A 15301-nucleotide genomic window follows, 5' to 3' on the forward strand; every position below is an offset into this window, starting at 1 on the left:
GGCCACTGGTAGACTTAATATGGTTTTGTTCCTTGCATCCATAAATGATTGTTGCGCCCTCTCATCTTCACCATTACATTTTTTGGTAACTGTGTTGCCCAATTCTGTAGTTTGATGCCCTCTCCCTGAAGCATCAGGGTTATTGCAAAAATTTGAAATTCCAACGGGCTGATTGCAAGATATTTTGTCCATTCATTGTGGAAAAAGTGGGTTGGGAATTTATCTAAGATACGTTGTAACTTTTGTAATGGAGCAAAGGAAACCTGATAAACAAATAACGACAAAGCTGCAAAGCAAAAACTGTTAATCTTAGTCCATATGAAACATTTACACAATCATTTTCTCAGGGTCTGTTTATTCATTGATTTCCAATTGTACAAATAATGGTAAAAAGTAACAAAAACAGACTGGAAGCCCAAGTATATTTACAAACTTGAATCGTTATGAGGTCAGTCTAGTTTTTGCACAACAATCCTAGTGTTTGGTACCATGATATGTCCAGTTTCAACACTTGATCATGACTCTATAGCTTTATACACATAGAAATATGTCTTTCAAGTACTGCAATACAGAACTGGTAAATTAATAAACACCCATCAATACATATTAGATCCAATGCTAACCATCAGAAATGTCTAAATTTAGAACAAGATATACACCAGTAAGCCCTGCTTAGTGTCTACACAGCATTCACAGCCCCTGACCCAGAGTACAAATAGTTCTTTTGAAACTTAATTTTATAACAGTAAAATAATAATCAGATTGTGACTCAAATTAGGTGAAGCAGCTAGTCCCCCTGCCTATTAGTGCACGTTTACTGTGATTATTATTGTTAATTAAAATAAAATCAAGACATCATGAAGAATATCTACTAAAAATCTCTACAAAATAGGTTAGCTGTTCATCAATAATTAAATCCCCTCAAGTTATTTAAGCAGGCAAGTTAGGTAAAAAATACTGCTGCCTCGTTATTTGTATATAATTTGAATACTTATAAAATACCCCTTCACTGGGCCACTCTTTTTATTCAAAAGCCATTTCATGGCTTTATATCCTGCTCAGTATGAATTAGTAATTATATTTGTCTGTTGAACTGATTAATTGTCAAATGACTGTTGTTTTCTCAAAGAATCCTAACGCAAGTTGGCATATTCGAGCAGTAAAAATGACACCAGCAATGCCTGCTGATTTCAGCTCAGGGTTGCCAGCCACTCAAGCTCATTTGCCATTGCTCAAACTCATTTACCATTGCTCTGGGTGCAAAAGATGTTTCTTGACTGAGCTGATATGTGGTGCGTTCTGCATGATGGGACGTTTCATGGGGCTGGTTTAGCTCACTGGGCTAAATCGCTGGCTTTTAAAGCAGACCAAGGCAGGCCAGCAGCACGGTTCAATTCCCGTACCAGCCTCCCGAACAGGCGCCGGAATGTGGCGACTAGGGGCTTTTCACAGTAACTTCATTTGAAGCCTACTCGTGACAATAAGCGATTTTCATTTCATCTCATTTTTCATTTCATTTCATTTCATTTCACTACTGAGACGGTTGGTTGAGCCGCCTCCTTACAAAATTAATATTGAATCAGGAAATCATGAAGCTAAACTGACCATGGCCACGGACAACATCATTCCCTATATGATTCTGTTCTCTTGGCTAGAGGAGGTTGCATAGTGGCAAATGTCTCTGAAAGGAAACTAAGGATTGCTAAGAAGTTGACACAAGTGCAAAAGCACAAATAGGTTTAAACCATACAGAATTAATTGAGTTCAACTCAAATACAGATTTGTACCAATTCAAGGAGTGGCTCGGGGAAATGGGGCTAACAATTCTTTAAATCCTTACATTTGTACACATTGGCTACGAACATGAGGGCGAATCAGTTTTATAACCATAACAAATCACACAATGAGATTATAAATAGATAGAATTTCATCCCCTTATGCCATATCATGATTCAAACACAAAAATGGCAATATTTAATTCCCCTCACATGCTTTATTAAAATGCTTTGCCCTCTTTGTTACTGCAGTCCTGTAAAATTAAACAGAATCTGACATTTTCATGTATCATAAAGATTCTCAGTCCCAAAGTACCCTTTAGAATCTTATGCTCCACTGAACATCTTAAAACTACCTTGAACTTTAACTCCAAGTCCCAGATATGAAAATGGGTTTTCTTCACATCTGCAAATTCATCTTGCATAGACTGATAAGGAATACCACCCCGTTGTGGAACAGAACCATGCTTGAAATCCTTTCCAGTAGTTCATAGCTTAACTAAGTATCTTCTGATGTCATTCAGCTTTGCTCAAATGCAGGTTCATAGTTTAAAATACAACAATGTTACTGAAGCAAAATGCACAATGCTGCTAGACTCTTAAGATTCTGATCCCACAGCTTCTTCCATGTGAAAGTGATAGCAATGATGCTGGGAGGATAGAATTGATTTGAACACAAAAAAATAGTTGAGATGTTTGCAGACTAACAAGATCAATGATCATTTTCAGAAAGGAGGTAAACACTGCAGCTTAAAGTTACACCACAACAATAGTACATTAGCTTTCGGTTAGAACTGTGGATTCCAACAATCGTAATATGGTTTGTTTTCGGGAAGGGTTGAAGGAAACAATGCACAAGTGAAAAACCTATGATTTAATATATTCAACATAAAAATTAAATCCTTTTCCTCACAGTTTATAGACTAAAGCTTTGGGGACAGTGCACATGATTGCTTGCTGTTGCATAAAGTGAAGCATTATCAACCCGATTAAAGATGATTGCTCCGCTTCATCATTCCCAAAAAGTTAAGTTAGTGCTGTTCACAATGTTTCTTCTTTGATTAAATAGCTAAATGTCTTGATGGCATCCAAGCACTTGTTGAGGAAGAAGTCCTAGAAATTCTTTTCTTATGTTGTGCTGTTATAAAGAAAGTGGAAACCACTGCTACACAAATGAACTTCAGTTCCATGTTCGCCCTGGTATGGGATGTTGTTGCTCAGATGGCTTTAATACTCCCTCATGTTGATCTGGGACACCCACTGCCACAATTCCAGTAAACACACACTCACCCCAGAGTTTCAGCTACATGGTGTCAAAATAAATAAAGAGACAAAATGTAGATGATGTTAAACTTAAAACGTACACAAAAGAATAGTGAACACAACACAATGCATTGATTTCCACAAAAGCAAGGCTTGAAATGATTCGGTTTGAGTCTGGAATTTTATGGTGCATTTTCTAAACAACTTATCTAGATAAGTTATGAAAAGGATTTTAAACCAACATGTAATGCAGATTATAACGGGGAACTGGAAGAATAAACGGGAGCCTAGCAACATTGCCATAGGACACATGAACAGGAGCAGGTCTAATTTATCTAATCTCAACAACTAAACAGATTGCTTGGCTACTTTCTCAGCTGCAAAAATGGAACGAGTAGACATAATGAAAGACAGGAAAAGCTAAACATGGAACACACACAATTAACATTTCCTTGGAAAAGGACAAATTAGAAGGTTCCAATTTCAATGAGTCACGCATGACTAAAATGCAGCACATTTCTATGCTATTATGAACAGCATCATAGTTTATAATTCATAATCCATTTTGCAGATATTAATAGTTAAATGTTGGTTGCATGTTAAAATGAAAATTTTGAAAAGAGAGTATCCATGGTCTACATAATGACATGCAGCCGAATACGATTCAAATAAATTTTTGCCACCAATAGATAAAGAAGAGTTTTTTAAAGACGGTAGAAAATAAACTGCATTATTTCAAAGTACTTGTGGTGCTGTTTTACAGCATCGCAATGAGGCTGTTAATAACTATATTTGTGCAGAGTTCAATCATATAACGGATGCCAAGTTACCAGCTTTTGTTCAATGAAATATGGCTTCAGTTTTCTGTGTTAAATAAATGCTTCCAGCAGTGTGCGAATCAATACAAAATATATACAGCAATTCACTAGCAAAATCTGTTAGTGTTTCCTGAATGTCACAACAGCCAGGCAAATGCGCAGAAAACCTTCTAAGAGTGCTTGGCCTGAATGATTTAGGAATAACATGACAAATTAGCTCAAAATATGAACTTAAGTTACAAAAAAGTGCGCGCCGACCTTTCATCAATACTGCCTATCCTAATATGTGGAAAGCAGGTAAGTGGGAATGGGACTATTCCTGCTAATTTTAAATCTCGCTAAGCTCTAGTACTCAATGATTACCTGGTCATGCAACTAAGAACTGGTGAAACCACCTAATGAAGCGATCTTAGACAAAGGATTGAAATTGCTTGGTTTCTAACTTTAGTTCTAGTTGGAGTCAAATGTTCTTTTGTCAGAGATAGCAACTGCACATAATTTTGTCCCCTGCTGGCTAATAGTTCTTTTTTTAATAAACAATTTTATTGAGGTATTTTTGGCATATAAAACAGCAACATTATACCGTAGTGTACAAAAAGCAAATAAGACATAATGCAAGTATCGGCTCCACTCTCGCAAGAACCTGCCTAAGCAACCCCCTACTCTACGCTACCCTAAACCACCCCCCCCCCTCCCCTGCTAACGATTAATTCTCCGTGAAGAAGTCAACGAATGGCTGCCACCTCCGGGCGAACCCTGACAGCGATCCTCTCAAGGCGAACTAAATTTACTCCAGCCCGAGAAAGCTCGCCATGTCCGAAAGCCAATCTTCAGACTTCGGGGGCTTTGAGTCCCTCCATGCCAACAATATTCGTCGCCGGGCTACCAGGGAAGCAAAGGCCAAGATGTCGGCCTCTTTCTCCTCCTGGGTCCTCCAAAACTGCCACCTCAGGACTCATTACCACCCTAGTTTTCAATACCTGGGACATGACGTCCGCAAATCCCTGCCAGTACCCCCTTAGTTTAGGACACATCCAGAACATGTGTACATGGTTCGCTGGTCCTCCGGCACATCTGGCACATTTGTACTCCAGCCCAAAGAATCTGCTCATCTGGGCCACCGTCATGTGGGCCCGATGTACGACCTTGAACTGGATCACTGAACCTGGCGCATATTGCGGTCGCCTTTACTCTACTCAAAGCGTCTGCCCATATGCCGTCCTCTATCTCCCCCCCCGAGCTCCTCCTCCCACTTCAGTTTCAGTTCTTCAGTCTGTGCCTCATCTGCTCCCATTAGTTTGTTATAAATGTCGGAGACTCTCCCCTCTCTCCTCTGGAAACTATCCTGCCCTGGATCCCCCTTGGTGGGAGGCGTGGGAAGGATGGTACCAATCTGCGTACAAAATCCCGCACCTGCAAGTAGCTGAAATCATTCCCTCTCGCCAGCTCGAACTTCTCCTCCAACACCCTCATGCTCGGGAAGCTCCCTTCCAGGAACAGATCGCCCATCCTATCAATCCCCGCCCTCCGCCATGATTGGGACCCACCGTCCATATTCCCCGGGGCAAATCGGTGGTTACTGCAGATTGGGGACCAAACCGATGCTCACTTCCCCTATATGCCTCCTCCACTGGCCCCAGATCCGTAGAGCCGCCACCACTATAGGGCTGATGAAGTATCGTGCCGGCGGGAGCGACAGAGGCGCCGTAACCAAGGCTGCCAAACTGGTGCCCATGCACGAAGCAGCCTACATCCGCTCCCAAAACGACCCTGTACCCACTATCCATTTCCTTACCATGGCTATGTTAGCTGCCGAGTAGTAGTTGGTAAAGTTCGGCAACGCCAGCCCCCCATCCCCTCGGTTCCTCTTGAGCATCGCCTTCCTCACCCGTGGGGACTTTCCCGCCCAAACAAATCCCAGGACTATTTTATTGAGCCTCTTAAAGAAGGACCGGGATGAAGATGGGGAGACACTGAAATATGAAGAAGAATCTCGGAAGAATCGACATCTTCACCGTCTGCACTCTCCCCGCCAATGACAGCGGGAGCACATCCCATCTCTGGAACTCGTCCCTCACTTGCTCCATCAACCTGGACAAGTTTAGCGTGTGCAACTTACCCCAGTCTCGCGCTACTTGTATCCCTAAATATCTGAAGCTTTCCCCTACCAGCCTGAACGGCAGCCCCCTCAGCCTACCCTCCTGACCTCTCGCCTGCACTACCCACATCTTGCTCTTTGCCGTGTTCAATTTATATCCTGAGAACCGACCAAATTCCCTCAGGGTTTCGTCCATCCCCATCATTGGGTCTGACACGTATAACAGGTCATCCGCATATAACAAGAGTTTACGTTCCACTCCAGCCCTTTCCAGTCCCTTGAAGCTCTCAGAGCAATTGCCAGCGGCTCTATAGCCAGCCAAACAGCATCCCTGTCTAGTCCCGCGGTGCAGTCTGAAGTGGTCAGATGTCGTCCTGTTCGTCCTCACACTAGCCTCTGGGGCCTGATATAGCAGCCCAACCCAGTCAACGAATCCGACACCGAACCCAAAACGTCCCAGCACCTCCCATGAATAGTCCCACTCAACCCGGTCGAAAGCCTTTTCGGCATCCATTGCTACCACTACCTCTGCCTCCCTGCTCTCCGGCGGCATCATAAACACATTGAGCAGCCTCCTTAGATTGGCCACCAGTTGCCTGCCCTTTACGAACCCGGTTTGGTCCTCCGCAATCACGTCCGGTACACAGTCCTCAATTCTAGACGCCAAGATCTTCATTAACTAAAGAGATCGGCCTATAGGACCCACATGCCTCCGGGTCTTTATCCCGTTTCAGTATAAGCGAGATAGTGGCCTGAGACATCGTCGGGGGTAAGACCTCTCTGCTTCTTGCCTCGTTGAACACCCTGACCAGCACCTGCCCCACTATCTCGGAGAGGTTTTTATAAAACTCCACCGGGTATCCGTCCGGCCCCGGGGCTTAACCCGACTGCGTGACCTTCAGGCCCCCCAGTACTTCTTTGGTCCTGATCGGGGCCCCCAGCCCGTCTACCAACCCCCTACCTACTCTTGAGAAGGTCAGTCCGTCCAAAAAGCGCCTCATCCCCTCCGGTCCTGTGGGGGGTTCCGAGGTGTACAGCTTGCTATAGAAGTTCCTAAACACCTTGTTCAGTCCTACCGGGTCCCCCATCAGGTTTCCCTCCCCGTCGACTACCTTTCCTATTTCCCTAGCCGCTTCTCTCTTTCTTAGCTGTTGTGCAAGCATTCTACTGGCCTTCTCCCCATGCTCGTATATTGCGCCCTTTGCCCTTCTAAGCTGCTCTACGGCCTTCCCTGTAGACAACACCCCAAACTCGGTCTGCAGCCTCTGTTGTTTCCTAAGTACCTCTGGCCTCGAGTACTCCGCATAGCTCCTGTCCATCCGTAAAATTTCCTTAACTAGTCGGTCCGTTTCTGCCCTGTCTGTCCTGTCCCCATGGGCTGGGATTGAAATCAGCTCCCCTCTCACCACTGCCTTCAGCGCCTCCCAGAGCACCGGGGCTGAGACTTCTCCAGTATCATTTACCTGCAGGTAATTATGCATGCATTTCCTCAGCCTCTCACACACCGCCTCGTCCGCCAGCAGCCCAACTTCCAGCCTCCATTGTGGGCGCTGAAAGCTATCTTTGCAAATCTGCAGATCAACCCAGTGCGGAGCATGGTCCGAGATGGTAATTGCCGAATATTCTGCACTCGTCATCCCTGTCGGCAAGTCCCTGCTCATGATAAAGAAATCAATTCGGGAATACACCTTGTGGACGTGAGAACAGAACAAAAACTCCTTGGCTGATGGCCAACTAAATCTCCATGGGTCAGCTCCCCCATATGCTTCATGAACCCTCTCAGTTCCTTTGCCATCGCTGGCACCCTACCCGTTTTTGAACACGACCGGTCCAGGCCAGGATCAAGAACTGTGTTAAAGTCCCCACCCATGATCAGTTTGCGTGAGTCCAAGTCAGGGATCTTCCCCAGCAACCTCTTAACAAAATCTACGTCATCACAATTAAGGGCATATATGTTGACCAGGACTACACTCACCCCCTCAAGCTTACCCCTAACCATAACAAATCTGCCACCCCCGTCCGCAACTGTGCCCTCCACCTCAAATTGGACCCGTTTGATGATCAAGATCGCAACCCCCCTGGTCTTAGTGTCGAATGGAAGACCTAACTAATCCAGCCCTTCCTTAATCTGACCTGGTCAGCCACTTTCAGATGAGTCTCCTGTAACACGATTACGTCCTCCTTCAAAACCCGTAAATGCGCGAACACCCGCCCTCTTGACTGGCCTGTTTAGCCCTCTAACATTCCAGGTGATCAGCCTGGTAGGGGGGCACCCCCCCTCTCCCCCCCCCCCCCCCCCAACCCCCTTTGCCGATCAGCCATCTCCTTTCTTTGGCCAGCCCCCAAGCCATGTGTCGCGCTTCCTCTGGCCCGCCTCCACCCCTGACCTCCTCACTGTTACCATGCCCAATTTCCAACATCATCAGCAGACCTACTCGCCCCCTCCCCCCTAGCAACACCACCCTATAACCTAACCCCTGACATAAACTAGCTAAATGAACACCCCCCATCTGGCTTCCATCGACTAGCCCACCCAGCTAGCCTGGTGGCTCCCAACTCCGGCGCCAGCGAGTCTCCCACCTATTGTTGCCTGGCTCCCCTCCCCCCGGCCCATTAACACCACTTCCCCAAACAGCCCTGCTTGAACAAATACTCCAAACAGGACAGAGACAGCCCCAACAACAGTGCAATGTAAGTCATACAAAACAAAATAGCAGGCACTGCCAACCATTCCTATCCGAACGCAGAAAGAGATCGCAAAAATTCCCCGAAAAACACCCCCCATATCCGAACCATTCTAATTATTCTCTTTTTCTGACAGAACTCAAACACAAAAGCGAAAAAGAGACATGAAGAGAAAAAAGACAAAAAATACAAAAACAAAAATACAAAAGCATGAAAAAAACATGCAGGCATCTCTCAGAAACAAGAGAGAAAGAATTAAAATTTCCAACACGGGACCAGCCCGTGCCTCTTTGCAAAGTCCATTGCCTCCTTGGGTTCCTCAAAATAATGGTGCTGGCCCTCGTGCGTAACCCCCAGTCGCGCCGGATAGAGCAGCCCAAATTTCACCTGCTTCTTATATAAAATCTCTTTAACTTGCCTGTAGCGGCCCTCCTTCTGGCCACCTCTGCGCTCAGGTCTTGGTAAACGCACAGGGTGCTATTGCTCCAGTTGCAGCTCCGCCTGCTCTTGGCCCATTGAAGAACCCGCACTTTATCAAGGAAACTGTGGAACCGGACCACCATCGCTCGTGAGGGACCCCCCTGCCGCGGCTGCCTCACCTGCGCTCTATGTACCCTGTCCACCTTAGGCGGGCGAGGGAACACCTCATTCCCCAGCAGCTTCTGGAACATATCTGCTACATACGCGGCAGCATCCAGCCCCTCGGCACCCTCCGGGAGGCCAACGATTCTTAAATTCTGCCGGCGAGACCTGTTCTCCAGGTCCTCCAGCTTTTCCAGGAGCATTTTTTGTTGGTCTCTCAACTTTAGAATCTTCATGTCCGCCACCGTTTGAAAGTCCGCCTGCTCCTCCACCATCTTCTCCAGTTCCTCCACCATCTTCTCCAGCTCCTGGATCTTCTCAGCCTGGGCATCCAGACTTTTCTCCATTCAGTCAAATGATTTCTGGAGCGGTTCCAAATGATCACTTTTCAGTGCTAGGAAGTTCTCCTGCATGACCTGCAACAGGTGCTCCATTGTCGGCTGAGCTGGCGGTGCCCGGGTCTGGACATCGGCCATATTGGTTTCATTCACAGCCTCCCCTTTGCCCTTGCTTGTCCACTTCTTCAGCTGTTTGCGATCCTTCCTACTTCTTAGTTCCATACACCTCTGTATGGATTCAGTGCCTGAGTGCTATTACTTTCCAATCCAGCGCTTAAAAGCGCAAAAACGTCGGGGGAAAAGGTCCAAAAGTCCGACCGGAGCGGGAGCCATCAAGTGTGCGACTTACTCCCTCATAGCCGCCACTGGAAGTTCTGCTGGCTAATACTTAATAGTTGGTTATGCATCATCAGGAACCAAACTAAATTTTCATTTTTGGACACCTTTTGAACAAAGCAATAAAGATCCCAAGTTCAGTCCATTTTATCTTCAGTAACTTATTGATACAAAGCAAGAAAAGCAAAACAGACTTCAGATCTATTCACTGCCAACCTTTCAGATATGGTACATGTATACAAAGAATGCACACGTACACTGGCCCAGTAATTGTACTGATCTTCATATCTGTTTAGTGCTGTCTGGAGAGAAGGGGGCTGGAGGTGGAGGAAGCAAGAAAGGGGCATGAAGTCCTCTTAGAATTCTGATTAGGACATATAAATTGCAGGTAAACTAAATTGCATCAGTTCTATGCGAGTCCACACAGTAAAGTAATTTGAGCGAGGAAACCCACTGTCAGGCCTATATGTGACACCACTGTAGTTAATACTTAACTGCCCTCTGAAGTGGCCTAGCAAGTCACTCAACTGTAGCAAGGATGGGCAATAAGCATGACGTTGCCAGATATGCACACCTGAGAATTAATTTAGCGGGGCTAAAATCCTACTTATTAATTCATATTGAATCATCTATATTTAATGAACATCAACTCATGAACCAAACACCTATGTGATGACTTACACTTTTCAATCTACTTTGAGCTAAGATCTAAAGAAATTGCAACAATAAAGTTGCATGGAAGAAAGAATAAACAAGAAATAAATAAGCACTAACGAGAAAGTCTGGCATCTTAACCGAGAAGTATGAAAACTCAGCCTAAATATCTCTTGATTCTGATTAAAAAATACATTTTTCTATGCAGAGAACTATTTTGACTCATTATTATTACTAAAGGATTAGATCAAAATGAGAGTTATATTAAGCTACAACATTTTGTACAACCTTTCTCATAAAGTAAAACCATCTTACATTCGTGTCAATATAGCCTTCCTGGCTGTCAGTCAGCGTTGAAATTAACAGCAGCGATATAAAATAAACTGGTTATTGCTTCGCTTGCACTGAAGTTGATTACTGCTTCAACGTCAAGTTTTAAAATCCTATTTGTTTTAAAATCTGAGTGCATTTCCCACTAATCCAGCATGCTTGTGGTCACAAGAATGATGGGAACAGCATGCAGCATAAGATTTACTGCGAGCTACTGACATTCAGCAACAACTGAACTATCAATGAAAGAGAAAATGCTGGAAAATCTCAGCAGGTCTGGCAGCATCTGTAGGGAGAGAAAAGAGCTAACGTTTAGAGTCTGATGATTCTTTGTCAGAGCTTTGACAAAGAGTCATCGGACTCAAAACGTTAGCTCTTTTCTCTCCCTACAGAAGCTGCCAGACCTGCTGAGATTTTCCAGCATTTTCTCTTTCGTTTCAGATTCCAGCATCCGCAGTAATTTGCATTTAACTAAACTATCAACCATGATTGAATGGTATCAGCCATGATCGAATGGCGGAACAGACTCGATGGGCTGAATGGCCTAATTCTGCTCCTATATCCTATGGTCTATTTTCTTCTACTGTAGCAGAAAGATCTGTGAATATTAAGTTCAAAATTTCATTGGTCAATATATGAACCTAACAGAACACCTTTATTATAAATACCACCATCCCTCCCACTCACATGCCTATTTCTTATGACCTTGACTTGCAAAAGCAATTCAAGTTTTCCAATGTTAGTAGAATATCTCCATCCTATTTAACTTTACCATCCTGCACAGCAAAGAGTACCTTTAATTAAATAAGCCATGAAAATCTTTTCAAAAGCATTGTAACACACAAGCCAAGGATCTAGGGCAGAATTTTATGTTCCCCCACTGCCAGGTTTGCAGGCCAGGGAAAGGTGTGGGCATGTGTAAAATTCCCCGTATATCTTCCCACCAAGCTCCGGCCCACCTAACATCTCCGCATCTTTACGGTGGCCTAGCAACCCTTGTCGCATAAGTGGCCAATTAATGACCACTTGTTTCCTGTCATTTCCTGCTCAGAATCAATTTTCAGGGTGGTGATGTGTATAGGGGCAGAGGGGAAGCCTGAAAATTGACCCTGCTCAGGTCTTAGTTGGGAAGGGACTTACACATCAAAGGCCTCCTTTCAACGTCAGGTGCCCCTCCACAAGGTCTGATCCCTGTGGGTACTCTTCCCCCTAGTCTCTTCATCAACACCTTAACTTCCCTGCTGTCAACCCACCAAATCCTCACCTGCCATCCCCGTGTCCTCCACTTATTTGGTCTTGGACTCTCAGGATTTAGACTCTGACGACTGCTTGCAGTCTCAATCCTGTCTAATGCAACTTCTGGGACTAGAGAATGTCTGGCTAGATTGGCCGGCAGCTCACTGAGGCGGGACCTCCTCCTGGGTGAGGGTATAAGTCCCATCTCCAGTAAATTAATACGCATTGGAGTATTTATGGCTGTAGGACAGCCAGTATTGTTAGGAATGCATCTACTGTCAACTCTTTGGATGATGAAATGGGAAACTCCCGCCATCCTAAAAATCCCAGCCATAGACACACAGATTTTTATACATCTTTAGCTAACAATGTTACCAATTACCTTTGGGTAGAAAATGAGCTGATAATAGCCACAAAAATTTACAAAACATCGATCCTCCCCAATGCTTATGGCAATCTCCCAAATCTAATACCATATGTTCCTTTTGATGTTTCTTTTAGTTTAATTAGTTTGAAGGTAATTTTTTAACCTTGAATTCTTGTGTTGGGCTCCAATAAGTTATTGGTCTCATCCACTGTTCCTTATCAGATCTGTACATACAGAGCACCTAATTATACAGAATTTATATACCAAATCCAATTTCAAACAGGGCACTGGAATCATCATCAAATTTCTTAAAGAAGGCAAAAAAACAAAGAACAGCGGAACATCATGCACCTGCTAACCACCATGAATTTAGACTCTGACGACTGCTTGCAGTCTCAATCCTGTCTAATGCAGATTCTGGGCTCCTCTTTTAGCCTTCCCCTTCCAACCATACATCAATTATTTTTGATTAGAACAAAGTGGTCATTACTTGCTCTAATTCAACCTCACTCTACCTACTCTGATCTTTATATGCCAAATTCTGCAGTCTTGGTGCTGCAGAAAGCTTGGAAATTGCTTGGGGTCTTCTCTGTCGTTCCTCTGCTGCAATTAATTTCAATATGCTTTGTAAAAATAGCATAGTAATACTAAATGGATTAGCCACACGTAAAAAAGATCATCAATGCTGGAAATTATTTCCCTCAACAACTATCCATGGTTAAGGCAACTTGCAGGCAGGCATTGGCGTATCTAACACTATCCACTTGCTGACTTTCTGTAAATCTCTTCAGTGAACCAGTCCAAAGGAGTGCAGGTTGGGTGGATTGACCATGCTAAATTGCCCCTTTGTGTCCAAAAGGTTAGGTGGGGTTTCGGGGATGGGGTGGAGGTTGGCTGCTCTTTCCAGGGGCCGGTGCAGACTGGATGGGCTGAATGGTCTCCATCTGCACTGTAAATTCTATGATTCTCTTAATATTTATAGAAAAGCCATTTCCCAAGGACATTATCACAATAAAAGAGCTAGGCTCATAGTGAACTGTAAACGTAAGATGGTATCATAGTAGCCTGCTTAATGATATCAAATAATGCTCCTCTTTTAAAATCTGTCTGACGTTAGGAAATTAATAGTTGATGTAAAGAATGTTTTTAAAGAATTATTATAATGGTCAGAACTTCTCAAATGCAGAAACACAAAATCATTTTTGTTTTAATTTAGCCTACAGCCATTAGGTGGTGAAAAACAAACACTGAAGATGCTGGAAATCATCCACAAACAGCAAATGCTGGAATCACTCAGCAGCACAGTCAGGGTCACTGTGGAGAACAGACAAGTTAATGTTTTGGACATAGCGTCACCTTAAATGCGCAAATAGTGGCTTGCCAGTTTCCTGCACAGATGCTGACTGATTTTCTGTTAGTTTCCAGCATTTAGATAGAATCTCTGCAGGCAAATACAATGGTTAACAGCCTCAATTATAGACATTGAAAGAACAATGCTCACTCAATAAGTGAAGTCCTCTAAGCACAAAATAATAAGTGCAAAGGTAGGAATACAACTGTTTGAATACAGTTTGACTAGTGAGACTTTAAAATTCTAAACAAAAAGGCAACAGAACTATGGAAAAAATAAATTGATTCCACGCACTGATGGATGACATGCAATAACACAGGACCAAAGTGTATATAAATACTAGATAAAAGCTATATTCTACTCAACGGCTGTGATTTTCAACCCATTTGTGTGAGCGGGTTTGGTGGAGAGAGCGGAAAATATAGCAGGAAGGCGAAAGTCGTGTTGCACGTCGGTGTAAAAGTAGGAGGTGATCGTCTCCATCCCTCATCAGTGGCGGGTCGTGTTTCACACCGTTCAATGTCAGGAACCTCATATTTCCATATCATTATTGGGCCAATATGCCAGAATCATACCCTCACATCAAAAAGTGCATCCAGAGTGAGGTCAGATTGGCAAGTGCACCTGTCGAGCAGTACTTCCAGAGGCGCTGGGAGGTGAGTGCCATGCCCACGGTGCAGCTCTATGCCGAGGGTGATGCGGGTGGTGCCAGGGTGATGTCGGGGGTGAAGAATGTTTCCTGGTGTGTTCACTGTGCGCTGGGGCAACCTTACAAAATGTGATCTGGATGTCCAAAGAGCTGAAATGATGGCGGGGCGGGTGATGCAGAGGCCGCCCGCCAACAATACGTCGTGGGACACCTGTCTTCTTTTTGCACCGGACTATGTGGTGTAAAAATCTGCCATTGCCGTCGGCAGGCTCAGCACCACTTTTCCCACCTGACATTGGGCGTTGTCAAAATTGGAGAAAATCTCACCCATTGTGTAAAATTCTAGAAAATGGTACAGATATTTCAAAGTTTTTTTGTGCTTAAAAAAATCTGATGGGTCCAATAATTTGAATTACGCACAGAAGCCTTGAGCCTAAAAAATTAAAATGATCAGGTAATTGAATAAAGCAACTTTGAATTAAGAGCAGTAGTCTGTAGATGGCAAATATTTAGCTGTTATAAATAGGCCAGAGTTAAACAGTTATATGTAATCTTAGAAACTGCAATATTCTTGATCATTTTGGATTAAGTACAGAGTCTCTCATGTTTGATCACTAATATATACGCTAAACAGCATGTATCTTAATGTCTTTGTTAAAACAAATATTTCCATAACTTCATTAAAAACCTTGATTCTTTCTGACATGCCTCATCCTGAAATAAAAATTAAAGTAGCCAATGTGGCTTGAAGTCATTTAGCCTTTTCAGTCATTAAAAGAAAGTAGCCAAATCTTAATTTCTTTTGGGTGGTAGAAAGTG

The 15301-nt window shown here is 43.9% G+C and overlaps 1 protein-coding gene across 3 annotated transcripts in view; it reads right to left on the reverse strand.

Annotated features, from left to right (window-relative positions):
* Positions 1-338: 338 nt before the first annotated feature.
* Positions 339-15301, reverse strand: part of LOC140393897 (ankyrin repeat and SAM domain-containing protein 1A-like) — a 642533-nt gene continuing 627570 nt past the window's right edge. For all 3 annotated transcript variants that reach the window (XM_072480500.1, XM_072480502.1, XM_072480497.1), the window contains one exon: positions 339-3078. In XM_072480500.1, the coding sequence (XP_072336601.1) occupies positions 3075-3078 (4 nt within the window). In that variant the 3' untranslated portion in view covers positions 339-3074. The remainder of the gene's footprint in view (positions 3079-15301) is intronic.

Source organism: Scyliorhinus torazame, chromosome 17, assembly GCF_047496885.1.
Source record: "Scyliorhinus torazame isolate Kashiwa2021f chromosome 17, sScyTor2.1, whole genome shotgun sequence".
Classification (NCBI taxonomy): domain Eukaryota; kingdom Metazoa; phylum Chordata; class Chondrichthyes; order Carcharhiniformes; family Scyliorhinidae; genus Scyliorhinus; species Scyliorhinus torazame.